Genomic DNA, 14,246 nt, shown 5'->3' with positions numbered 1-14,246 from the left:
AATATGTTTTTTTAACAGTCATAACAACTGCCACAGCTCCTACTTTTGAAGCCTTTTGAGCCCTTCAGAGATGTCCTATAGCATGCAGGGGACTGCTGAGGGAAGCTGAATGTCACAGTTTGTAATTTTAACTGCACCAACCGTAACTTTTATACTATAACAGTGGAAAGCCTCAGGAAACTGTTTCTAGGCAAAAATAAAGCCAGCCATGAGGAAAAAACTAGGCCCCAATAAGTTTTATCACCAAAGCATATATAAAAACGATTAAACATGCCAGCAAACGTTTTATATTGCACATTAATCAGAGTATATACCTCTGATAGCAAGCCTGATACTAGTCGCTATTAAATCACTGTATTTAAGCTTTAACTTACATTAATCCGGTATCAGCAGCATTTTCTAGCAAATTCCATCCCTAGAAAAACTTAACAGCACATACCTTATTGCAGGATACCCTGCACGCCATTCTCCCTCTGAAGTTACCTCACTCCTCAGACATATGTGAGAATAGCAGTGGATCTTAGTTACTTCTGCTAAGATCATAGAAAAAACGCAGGCAGATTCTTCTTCTAAATGCTGCCTGAGATAAAATAGTACACTCCTGTACCATTTAAAAACAATAAACTTTTGATTGAAGAAAAAACTAACTATATTTTACCACTTTCCTCTTACTACCTCCAGCTATGTTGAGAGCTTGCAAGAGAATGACTGGATATGGCAGTTAGGGGAGGAGCTATATAGCAGCTCTGCTGTGGGTGATCCTCTTGCAACTTCCTGTTGGGAAGGAGAATATCCCACAAGTAATGGATGATCCGTGGACTGGATACACCTAACAAGAGAAAAAAAAATTTAAGTGAAACCACCGGAGCCTTCCATTGTAAAAATGATCAACCTAACTCCAGCCCCAGCACCAAATCACTGCCCAATATAAGACCTTTATTCAGAAAGTCTGACACTGTCCCCACATAAAGGCTCCCCATTAGCCTCTTAGGTGCCATAGTGCCAAGTTAACAACCACTGAGACTCCTTAAATCCCAGAAAAGGTAGCACTTACCTCAAACACTGCCTGGCAGAAAGGCATTCCCAAGCTTGAGAGGTCCTCTCCCTCACATTGGCCTGAAAGATAAAGTCATGCTGAGTCAGAAAGAAACTCAGGCTGAAGGATATGGGGCAGCTGAAAATGGGAGGCGCAGTGAGAATTATGTCCCACAAGTTCCCATAGCTCTAAAGCCACCAAAAGCTCTACTGTAGAGACTGATATGTACTACAGCTACACCCCAGAACAAAGTAGCACACTCTGGCACCACTTTAAAAAAAAAAAAAAAAAAAACTCTTTATAGAAGAATCTAACCCAACATCTCACTTTACCTCTTCCTATCACTAACGTAGGCAAAGAGAATGACTGGAGTGGGAGGGAAAGGAGGAGCTATTTAACAGCTCTGCTGTGGTGCTCTTTGCCTCCTCCTGCTGACCAGGAGGCGATATCCCACAAGGATGATGATCCGTGGACTCATTGTGTCTTTAAAAAGATATAAAAAAAAAAAACACAGAATTTATGCTTACCTGATAAATTTCTTTCTCCTACGGTGTGTCCGGTCCACGGCTTCATCCTTACTTGTGGGATATTCTCTTCCCCTACAGGAAATGGCAAAGAGAGCACACAGCAAGAGCTGTCCATATAGTCCCCCCTCTGGCTCCGCCCCCCAGTCATTCGACCGACGGTTAGGAGAAAAAGGAGAAACTATAGGGTGCCGTGGTGACTGTAGTGTATGGAATAAAAAAATTTAAACCTGACTAAAAAGCCAGGGCGGGCCGTGGACCGGACACACCGTAGGAGAAAGAAATTTATCAGGTAAGCATAAATTCCGTTTTCTCCTACATTGGTGTGTCCGGTCCACGGCTTCATCCTTACTTGTAGGAACCAATACCAAAGCTTTAGGACACGGATGAAGGGAGGGAACAAGTCAGGTTACCTAAACGGAAGGCACCACGGCTTGCAAAACCTGTCTCCCAAAAATAGCCTCCGAAGAAGCATAAGTATCGAATTTGTAAAATTTGGCAAAAGTATGCAGAGAAGACCAAGTCGCTGCCTTACAGATCTGATCAACAGAAGCCTCATTCTTGAAGGCCCATGTGGAAGCCACAGCTCTAGTAGAGTGAGCTGTAATTCGTTCAGGAGGCTGCCGTCCGGCAGTCCCATAAGCCAATCGGATGATGCTTTTCAACCAGAAAGAAAGAGAGGTAGCAGTAGCTTTCTGCCCTCTCCTCTTACCAGAATAAACGACAAACAAGGATGAAGTCTGTCTGAAATCATTTGTTGCTTCTAAATAGAATTTTAAAGCACGGACCACATATAAATTGTGTAACAAACGTTCCTTCTTCGAAACTGGATTCGGACACAGAGAAGGAACAACTATTTCCTGGTTAATATTCCTGTTGGAAACCACTTTTGGAAGAAAACCAGTTTTGGTACGCAAAACAACCTTATCTGTATGGAATACCAGATAGGGTGAAGTACACTGCAAAGCAGACAATTCAGAAACTCTTCTAGCAGAAGAAATAACAACCAAAAACAGAACTTTCCAAGATAGTAACTTGATATCTATGGAATGTAAAGCTTCAAACGGAACCCCTTGAAGAACTGAAAGAACTAAGTTTAGACTCCATGGAGGAGTCATGGGTCTGTAGACAGGCTTGATTCTGACTAAGGCCTGTACAAATGCCTGTACATCTGGCACTGCTGCCAGACGTTTGTGCAACAAAAAAGACAGAGCAGATATCTGTCCTTTTAGAGAACTCGCTGACAACCCTTTATCCAAACCCTCTTGGAGAAAGAGTATCCTAGGAATTTTAATTTTACTCCAAGAGAATCCCTTGGATTCGCACCAACAGATATAGTTTTTCCATATCTTATGGTAAATTTTCCTAGTCACAGGTTTTCTGGCTTGGGCCAGAGTATCTATAACTGAATCTGAAAACCCACGCTTAGATAAAATCAAGCGTTTAATTTCCAAGCAGTCAGTTGCAGAGTGACTAGATTTGGATGTTCGAATGGACCTTGTACTAGAAGATCCTGTCACAAAGGTAGCTTCCATGGTGGAGCCGATGACATATTCACCAGGTCTGCATACCAAGTCCTGCGTGGCCACGCAGGAGCTATCAGAATCACTGAGGCCCTCTCCTGTTTGATCCTGGCTACAAGCCTGGGAAGGAGAGGAAACAGTGGAAACACATAAGCTAGGTTGAACGACCAAGGCGCCACCAATGCATCCACTAGTGTCGCCTTGGGATCCCTGGATCTGGACCCGTAGCGAGGAACCTTGGAGTTCTGACGAGACGCCATCAGATCCATGTCTGGAATGCCCCATAGTTGAGTTAACGGACAAAGACCTCCCACTCCCCCGGATGGAAAGTCTGACGATTCAAATAATCCGCCTCCCAGTTGTCTACTCCTGGGATGTGAATTGCAGATAGATGGCAGGAGTGATCCTCCGCCCATTTGATGATCTTGGATACCTCTCTCATCGCCAAGGAACTCTTTGTTCCCCCCTGATTGATGTACGCTACAATCATGTTGTCCAACTGAAATCTTATGAATCTGGCCTTCGCTAGTTGAGGCCAAGCCAGGAGCGCATTGAATATCGCTCTCAGTTCCAGAATGTTTATCGGGAGAAGGGACTCTTCCCGAGACCATAGACCCTGAGCTTTCAGGGAGTCCCAGACCGCGCCCCAGCCTAAAAGACTGGCGTCGGTCGTGACAATGACCCACTCTGGTCTGCGGAAACTCATTCCCTGAGACAGGTGATCTTGAGTCAACCACCAACGGAGTGAGTCTCTGGTTAACTGGTCTACTTGAATCTGAGGAGACAAGTCTGCATAATCCCTATTCAACTGTTTGAGCATGCACAGTTGTAATGGTCTTAGATGAATTCGAGCAAAAGGAACCACGTCCATTGCTGCAACCATTAAACCTATTACCTCCATGCACTGAGCTATGGAAGGCTGAGGAATAGATTGAAGAACTTGACAAGCGTTTAGAAGCTTTAACTTTCTGACCTCTGTCAGAAAAATCTTAATTTCTACAGAATCTATTATTGTTCCTAGAAAAGGAACCCTTGTGGACGGGGACAGGGAACTTTTTTCTATGTTCACCTTCCACCCGTGAGACCTGAGAAAAGCTAATAAAATGTCTGTATGAGCCCTTGATCTGGAAAGGGACGACGCTTGGATTAGGATGTCGTCTAAGTAAGGTGCCACCGCAATGCCCCTCGGTCGTAGAACCGCTAGTAGGGACCCTAGCACCTTTGTGAAAATTCTGGGAGCAGTGGCTAAACCGAACGGAAGAGCCACGAACTGGTAATGTTTGTCCAGAAAGGCGAACCTTAGGAACTGATGATGATGATGATCTTTGTGGATAGGAATATGTAGGTACGCATCCTTTAAGTCCCTTTAAGTCCACGGTAGTCATGTATTGACCCTCCTGGATTGTTGGTAAAATCGTTCGAATGGTTTCCATTTTGAATGATGGAACTACAAACAGGTTTGAGTAAAACCCCAGACCTTGTTCCGCCGTTGGAACTGGGTGTATCACTCCCATCTTTAATAGATCTCCTACGCAATGTAAGAATGCCCGTCTCTTTATCTGGTCTGAAGATAAGCGAGGCATGTGGAACCTTCCCCTTGGAGGAAGTTCCTTGAACTCTAGAAGATACCCCTGAGCGACTATTTCTAGTGCCCAGGGATCCGGAACATCTCTTGCCCAAGCCTGAGCAAAGAGAGAAAGTCTGCCCCCTACTAGATCCGGTCCCGGATCGGGGGCTACCCCTTCATGCTGTCTTGGTAGCAGCAGCAGGCTTCTTGGCCTGTTTACCCTTGTTCCAGCCTTGCATTGGTTTCCATGCTGGTTTAGGCTGGGAAGAGTTACCCTCTTGTCTAGAGGCTGCAGAGTTAAGGGACGGTCCGTTGCTGAAATTGCGAAAGGAACGAAAATTAGATTTGTTCTTAGCCTTGAAAGGCCTATCCTGTGGGAGGGCATGGCCCTTTCCCCCAATGATGTCTGAAATAATCTCCTTCAATTCTGGCCCAAAAAGGGTCTTACCCTTGAAAGGAATATTAAGCAGTTTTGTCTTGGACGACACATCCGCCGACCAAGATTTTAGCCAAAGCGCTCTGCGCGCCACTATAGCAAAACCTGAATTTTTCGCCGCTAATTTAGCCAAAATGAAAAGCGGCATCTAAAATAAAGGAATTAGCCAACTTTAGTGCGTGAATTCTGTCCATGACTTCCTCATATGGAGTCTCCTTATGGAGCGAATTTTCTAGTTCCTCGAACCAAAAAGATGCCGCCGTGGTGACAGGAATAATGCACGAAATTGGTTGGAGAAGGAAACCTTGCTGAACAAATATCTTTTTAAGCAATCCTTCCAATTTTTTATCCATAGGATCTTTGAAAGCACAACTGTCCTCAATGGGAATAGTTGTGCGTTTGGCCAACATAGAAACTGCCCCCTCAACCTTAGGGACTGTTTGCCATGCGTCCCTTCTGGGGTCGACAATGGGGAACATTTTCTTAAATATAGGAGGTGGGACAAAGGGTATACCTGGCTTCTCCCACTCCTTGGTCACTATGTCCGCCACACTCTTGGGTATCGGAAAGGCATCAGCGTGCACAGGGACCTCTAGGAATTTGTCCATTTTGAACAATTTCTCTGGAATCACCAAAGAGTCACAATCATCAAGAGTAATTAGCACCTCCTTAAGCAGGGCGCGGAGATGTTCTAACTTAAATTTAAATGCCACGATATCAGGTTCTGCCTGCTGAGAAACTTTTCCTGAATCAGAAATTTCTCCCTCAGACAGACCCTCCCTCACTGCCAATTCAGACTGGTGTGAGGGTATAACAGATAAATTATCGTCAGCGCCCACTTGCTCATCCTCTGTATTTAAAACTGAGCAATCACGCTTTCTGGGAAATGCTGGCAGTTTGGATAAAAGATTTGCTATAGAATTATCCATTACTGCAGTTAATTGCTGCATAGTAACAAGCATTGGCGCGCTAGATTTACTAGGTGTCGCCTGCGCGGGCAAAACTGGTGTTGACACAGAAGGAGAGGATAATGAACTATCCCCACTACCTTCATTTGAAGAATCATCTTGGGCAACCTTATTAAATGTGACAGTACTGTCCTTACTTTGTTTGGACGCCATGGCACAATTTGAACATACATTTAAAGGGGGAACCACCTTGGCCTCCATACACACAGAACATATGCTATCTGAAGGTATAGACATGTTAGACAGACTTTGGCAGGCTATTAATGCAATAAAACCGTTTTTAAACAAAACCGTTACTGTCTCTTTAAATAATAAAATGAGCACACTATTTCTGAATGTTTGAAAAACTATGAAGGAAATATCCGATCTTTACAAAATTTGCACCCTAGTGTCTTAATGCTTTGAAAGTATTGCACACCAAATTTCAAGTCTCTAACCCTTAAACCGGAGCCAATTGTTTAATTTGCCAGTTTAAACCCACTACAGTCCCTGCCACAGCCTTTGCTGCAGCTTTTACCTTCCTTGGGGGTTATTCAACACAGAAATAAGCCTTCTTGAAATAGTTTTTATGGTCACAGGACCCTCTCACATGAAGCTGCATGCACTGCTTCCAAAAGTAAGAAAATGAGGCCTCCTCCCTCTGCATACCAGAGTGAAGGGGCCTTCCTGACTAGATTAGATGTCTAAACAACTGCCAGGTGTAATAAAAACGTTCCCAAAGGTGTTTCAAAGTCACAAAATACTCTAAAAGTCATATAAATAATATATAAATCAATCGATTTAGCCCACAATAGTGTCAACCAGTATAGAGCCCATTTATAAGCCTTCATTCTGTTATGAGTCTAAGAAAATGGCTTACCGATCCCATAAGGGAAAATGACAGTCTTCTAGCATTACTATGTCTTGTTAGAAAAGAGACTAGTCATACCTGGAGCAGAAAAGTCTGCAAACTGTTCCCCCCAACTGAAGTTCTCTGGTTTCAACAGTCCTGCGTGGGAACAGCAATGGATTTTAGTTACTGTTGCTAAAATCATACTCTTCTTTTAACAGAACTCTTCATCACTTTCTGTTGTAGAGTAAATAGTACAAACTGGCACTATTTTAAAATAACAAACTCTTGATAGAAGAAATAAAAACTACAACTAACACCACATACTCTTTACCATCCCCGTGGAGATGCTACTTGTTCAGAGCTCTCTTTGCCATTTCCTGTAGGGGAAGAGAATATCCCACAAGTAAGGATGAAGCCGTGGACCGGACACACCAATGTAGGAGAAATACATACACGAATATATATTTATAACAAAAACAAACCCCACACACCTTCAGAAATGCATGAAACCTCGGCTTCTGTTTTTCACAGGTTATAATTGTCTCCTTGCTCATTTCAAAAAAGTTCACAAAAGGTGGATAGGTTTTCACCAAATCCTTAGACTAGGGAGAAGAAGAAAAAAAAAATCAAAAAAAATTGTACAATTTGATCACACACATACATTATATGCTCTTGGTTATTGATTAAACCAATGTTTTCATTTAGCTCCCAGTAAGTGCTGCTCCTTCAAAGGAATAAGCAAATATATTACAAATAGATTGGAAAGATTTTTACATTTGTACATCACATTTGGGGCCCAGGATACCAATGCATATTGCTTGATGGGGAAAACTCACACAAAGTTGGTTTTATCAAACAGAAGAATGTCTATTTTTCCAACAACAAAGTTCAGTAATACATTTTGAAACATTGTATTATTGTGACCTCTTAGCCACTTTGACAACATCAGTAATGTTTGCGATATGATACATAACTAAGGAACAACACTAAGACCACACCGCATTTTTCAAGTTTCCCTTGCATGTAATGTATTGGGAAGGCGAGTGCAGCCAGAGCCATGGAATATACAACCAGCCAATAGTCAGGTTTTTGTATGCGTTTTAGCTAGCGTACACATGGCAGGTGCAATATGTAGGCAGTGTTAGAAACCAACTAAAAAGGCTAATGTTAGGACCCAAATGCTTGTTGCAACATGTTAGCTTCTCCCTTGGCTAAAATGAATACAGTGCAGTTTATTATTGGGAGAATAGTTTTCATACACCTATCTACAGTTTTCTGTAGATGTTTTCTTAGATAAAAACCAAATATTTTTCTCTTTGGTGAAAAATCTTTTAGGGCTATTTGTCTGACCATTAAGAGGAAAGTTTTTTTTCTTTTTGTAAAATATTTTTTTATTATTTTGACTCTCTCTAATATACTGGGGGACATTTTAAAATATTTTGGTTTATTACAGTGATAGTTTAGAATAGGCAAAAAAAACATAATTTATGTAAGAAATTACCTGATAAATTCATTTCTTTCATATTAGCAAGAGTCCATGAGCTAGTGACGTATGGGATATACATTCCTACCAGGAGGGGCAAAGTTTCCCAAACCTCAAAATGCCTATAAATACACCCCTCACCACACCCACAAATCAGTTTAACGAATAGCCAAGAAGTGGGGTGATAAGAAAAAAGTGCGAAAGCATAAAAAATAAGGAATTGGAATAATTGTGCTTTATACAAAAAAATCATAACCACCACAAAAAAAGGGTGGGCCTCATGGACTCTTGCTAATATGAAAGAAATGAATTTATCAGGTAAGTTCTTACATAAATTATGTTTTCTTTCATGTAATTAGCAAGAGTCCATGAGCTAGTGACGTATGGGATAATGACTACCCAAGATGTGGATCTTCCACGCAAGAGTCACTAGAGAGGGAGGGATAAAATAAAGAGAGCAAATTCCGCAGAAAAAAATCCACACCCAAAAATAAAGTTTAAATCTTATAAAGAAAAAAACTGAAAATATAAGCAGAAGATTCAAACTGAAACAGCTGCCTGAAGTACTTTTCTACCAAAAACAGCTTCAGAAGAAGAAAACACATCAAAATGGTAGAATTTAGTAAAAGTATGCAAAGAAGACCAAGTTGCTGCTTTGCAAATCTGATCAACCGAAGCTTCATTCCTAAACGCCCAGGAAGTAGAAACTGACCTAGTAGAATGAGCTGTAATCATTTGAGGTGGAGTTTTACCCGACTCGACATAAGCATGATGAATTAAAGATTTCAACCAAGATGCCAAAGAAATGGCAGAGGCCTTCTGACCTTTCCTAGAACCGGAAAAGATAACAAATAGACTAGAAGTCTTTCGGAAATTCTAAGTAGCTTCAACATAATATTTCAAAGCTCTAACTACATCCAAAGAATGCAATGATTTCTCCTTAGAATTCTTAGGATTAGGACATAATGAAGGAACCACAATTTCTCTACTAATGTTGTTAGAATTCACAACCTTAGGTAAAAATTTAAAAGAAGTTTGTAACACCGCCTTATCCTGGTGAAAAATCAGAAAAGGAGACTCACAAGAAAGAGCAGATAATTCAGAAACTCTTCTGGCAGAAGAGATGGCCAAAAGGAACAAAACTTTCCAAGAAAGTAATTTAATGTCCAATGAATGCATAGGTTCAAACGGAGGAGCTTGAAGAGCCCCCAGAACCAAATTCAAACTCCAAGGAGAAGAAATTGACTTAATGACAGGTTTTATACGAACCAAAGCTTGTACAAAACAATGAATATCAGGAAGATTAGCAATCTTTCTGTGAAAAAGAACAGAAAGAGCAGAGATTTGTCCTTTCAAGGAACTTGCAGACAAACCTTTATCCAAACCATCCTGAAGAAACTGTAAAATTCTCGGAATTATAAAAGAATGCCAGGAAAAATGATGAGAAAGACACCAAGAAATATAAGTCTTCCAGACTCTATAATATATCTCCCTAGATACGGATTTACGAGCCTGTAACATAGTATTAATCACAGAGTCAGAGAAACCTCTTTGACTAAGAATCAAGCGTTCAATCTCCATACCTTTAAATTTAAGGATTTGAGATCCTGATGGAAAAAAGGACCTTGCAACAGAAGGTCTGGTCTTAACGGGAGAGTCCACGGTTGGCAAGAAGCCATCCGGACAAGATCCGCATACCAAAACCTGTGAGGCCATGCTGGAGCTAACAGCAGAACAAACGAGCATTCCTTCAGAATCTTGGAGATTACTCTTGGAAGAAGAACTAGAGGCGGAAAGATATAGGCAGGATGATACTTCCAAGGAAGTGACAATGCATCCACTGCTTCCGCTTGAGGATCCCTGGATCTGGACAGATACCTGGGAAGTTTCTTGTTTAGATGAGAGGCCATCAGATCTATTTCTGGAAGTCCCCACATTTGAACAATCTGAAGAAATACTTCTGGGTGAAGAGACCATTCGCCCAGATGTAACGTTTGGCGACTGAGATAATCCGCTTCCCAATTGTCTATACCTGGGATATGAACCGCAGAAACTAGACAGGAGCTGGATTCTGCCCATACCAGAATTCGAGATACTTCTTTCATAGCCAGAGGACTGTGAGTCCCTCCTTGATGATTGATGTATGCCACAGTTGTGACATTGTCTGTCTGAAAACAAATGAACGATTCTCTCTTTAGAAGAGGCCATGACTGAAGAGCTCTGAAAATTGCACGGAGTTCCAAAATATTGATCGGTAATCTCACCTCCTGAGATTCCCAAACCCCTTGTGCTGTCAGAGACCCCCACACAGCTCCCCAACCAGTAAGACTTGCATCTGTTGAAATTACAGTCCAGGTCGGAAGAACAAAAGAAGCCCCCTGAACTAAACGATGGTGATCTGTCCACCACGTCAGAGAGTGTCGTACAATCGGTTTTAAAGATATTAATTGAGATATCTTTGTGTAATTCCTGCACCACTGGTTCAGCATACAGAGCTGAAGGGGTCGCATGTGAAAACGAGCAAAGGGGATCGCGTCCGATGCAGCAGTCATAAGACCTAGAATTTCCATGCATAAGGCTACCGAAGGGAATGATTGTGACTGAAGGTTTCGACAAGCTGATATCAATTTTAGACGTCTCTTGTCTGTCAAAGACAGAGTCATGGACACTGAATCTATCAGGAAACCAAAAAAGGTTACCCTTGTCTGAGGAATCAATGAACTTTTTGGTAAATTGATCCTCCAACCATGATCTTGAAGAAACAACACAAGTCGATTCGTATGAGATTCTGCTAAATGTGAAGACTGAACAAGTACCAAGATATCGTCCAAATAAGGAAATACCACAATACCCTGTTCTCCGATTACAGACAGAAGGGCACCGAGAACCTTCGTAAAAATTCTTGGAGCTGTTGCTAGGCCAAACGGTAGAGCCACAAACTGGTAATGCTTGTCTAGAAAAGAGAATCTCAGAAACTGATAGTGATCTGGATGAATCGGAATATGCAGATATGCATCCTGTAAATCTATTGTAGACATATAATGCCCTTGCTGAACAAAAGGCAGGATAGTCCTTACAGTTACCATTTTGAATGTTGGTATCCTTACATAACGATTCAATATTTTTAGATCCAGAACTGGTCTGAAGGAATTCTCCTTCTTTGGTACAATGAAGAGATTTGAATAAAACCCCAGCCCCTGCTCCAGAACTGGCATAATTACTCCAGCCAACTCTAGATCTGAAACACATTTCAGAAATGCTTGAGCCTTCGCTCAGTTTACTGGGACACGGGAAAGAAAAAATCTCTTTGCAGGAGGCCTTATCTTGAAGCCAATTCTGTACCCTTCTGAAACAATGTTCTGAATCCAAAGATTGTGAATGGAATTGATCCAAATTTCTTTGAAAAAACGTAATCTGCCCCCTACCAGCTGAGCTGGAATGAGGGCCGCACCTTCATGTGGACTTGGGAGCTGGCTTTGGTTTTCTAAAAGGCTTGGATTTATTCCAGACTGGAGATGGTTTCCAAACTGATACCGCTCCTGAGGATGAAGGATCAGGCTTTTGTTCCTTGTTGTGACGAAAGGAACGAAAACGATTATTAGACCTAAATTTACCTTTAGATTTTTTATCCTGTGGTAAAAAAAGTTCCTTTCCCTCCAGTAACAGTTGAGATAATAGAATCCAACTGAGAACCAAATCATTTATTACCCTGGAAAGAAAGGGAAAGCAGAGTAGACTTAGAAGACATATCAGCATTCCAAGTTTTAAGCCATAAAGCTCTTCTATCTAAAATAGCTAGAGACATATACCTGACATCAACTCTAATGATATCAAAGATGGCATCACAAATAAAATTAGCATGTTGAAGAAGATTAATAATGCTATGAGAATTATGATCTGTTACTTGTTGCGCTAAAGCTTCTAACCAAAAAGTTGAAGCTGCAGCAACATCCGCTAAAGATATAGCAGGTCTAAGAAGATTACCTGAACACAAGTAAGCTTTTCTTAGAAAGGATTCAATATCCCTATCTAAAGGATCCTTAAAGGAAGTACTATCTGCCGTAGGAATAGTAGTACGCTTAGCAAGAGTAGAGACAGCCCCATCAACCTTAGGGATTTTGTCCTAAAACTCTAATCTGTCAGATGGCACAGGATATAATTGCTTAAAACGTTTAGAAGGAGTAAATGAATTACCCAAATTATTCCATTCCCTGGAAATTACTTCAGAAATAGCATCAGGGACAGGAAAAACTTCTGGAATAACTACAGATTTAAAAAACTTATTTAAACGTTTAGATTTAGTATCAAGAGGACCAGAATCCTCTATCTCTAATGCAATTAGGACTTCTTTAAGTAAAGAACGAATAAATTCCATTTTAAATAAATATGAAGATTTATCAGCATCAACCTCTGAGACAGAATCCTCTGAACCAGAAGAACCATTATCAGAATCAGAATGATGATGTTCATTTAAAAATTCATCTGAAAAATGGGTTTTAAGACTTTTTACGTTTACTAGGAGGAGGAATAACAGACATAGCCTTCTTAATGGATTTATAAACAAAATATCTTATGTTAACAGGAACACTCTGAGTATTAGATGTTGACGGAACAGCAACAGGTAATGTAACAGTACTAAAGGAAATATTATCTGCATTAACAAGTTTGTCATGACAATCAGTACAAACAACAGCTGGAGGAACAGATACCACAAGTTTACAGCAGATACACTTAGCTTTGGTAGATCCAGCACCAGGCAGCGATTTTCCAGAAGTATCTTCTGACTCAGTGTCAATGTGGGACATCTTGCAATATGTAATAGAAAAAACAACATATAAAGCAAAATTGATCAAATTCCTTAAATGACAGTTTCAGGAATGGGAAAAAATGCCAGAGAACAAGCTTCTAGCAACCAGAAGCAATAAATAATGAGACTTAAATAATGTGGAGACAATAGTGACGCCCATATTTTTTTAGCGCCAAAGAAGACGCCCACATTATTTGGCGCCTAAATGCTTTTGGCGCCAAAAATGACGCCACATCCGGAACGCCGACACTTTTGGCGCAAAAGACGTCAAAAATGACGCAACTTCCGGCGACACGTATGACGCCGGAAACAGAAAAAAAATTTGCGCCAAAAAAGTCCGTGCCAAGAATGACGCAATAAAATGAAGCATTTTCAGCCCCCGCGAGCCTAACAGCCCACAGGGAAAAAAGTCAAATTTTAAGGTAAGAAAAAATTGATTGATTCATATGCATTATCTCAAATATGAAACCGACTGTCTGAAATAAGGAACGTTGAACATCCTGAGTCAAGGCAAATAAATGTTTGAATACATATATTTAGAACTTTATAAAAAAGTGCCCAACCATAGCTTAGAGTGTCACAGAAAATAAGACTTACTTACCCCAGGACACTCATCTACATGTTGTAGAAAGCCAAACCAGTACTGAAACGAAAATCAGTAGAGGTAATGGTATATATAAGAGTATATCGTCGATCTGAAAAGGGAGGTAAGAGATGAATCTCTACGACCGATAACAGAGAACCTATGAAATAGACCCCGTAGAAGGAGATCATTGAATTCAAATAGGCAATACTCTCCTCACATCCCTCTGACATTCACTGCACGCTGAGAGGAAAACCGGGCTCCAACCTGCTGCGGAGCGCATATCAACGTAGAATCTAGCACAAACTTACTTCAGCACCTCCATAGGAGGCAAAGTTTGTAAAACTGATTTGTGGGTGTGGTGAGGGGTGTATTTATAGGCATTTTGAGGTTTGGGAAACTTTGCCCCTCCTGGTAGGAATGTATATCCCATACGTCACTAGCTCATGGACTCTTGCTAATTACATGAAAGAAATATTTTTTTCCC

General features: G+C 41.0%; 1 protein-coding gene across 1 annotated transcript in view; it reads right to left on the bottom strand.

The window, feature by feature from the left end:
- Positions 1-14,246, bottom strand: part of ECT2 (epithelial cell transforming 2) — an 847,530-nt gene that overhangs the window by 551,141 nt on the left and 282,143 nt on the right. Inside the window, exon 17 of the mRNA XM_053711823.1 lies at positions 7,378-7,488. Within this exon, the coding sequence (XP_053567798.1) occupies positions 7,378-7,488 (111 nt within the window). The remainder of the gene's footprint in view (positions 1-7,377; positions 7,489-14,246) is intronic.

Source organism: Bombina bombina, chromosome 4 (genome assembly GCF_027579735.1).
Source record: "Bombina bombina isolate aBomBom1 chromosome 4, aBomBom1.pri, whole genome shotgun sequence".
In the NCBI taxonomy this organism is placed as follows: Eukaryota; Metazoa; Chordata; class Amphibia; order Anura; family Bombinatoridae; genus Bombina; species Bombina bombina.
This window is presented reverse-complemented; position numbering and strand designations above follow the sequence as displayed.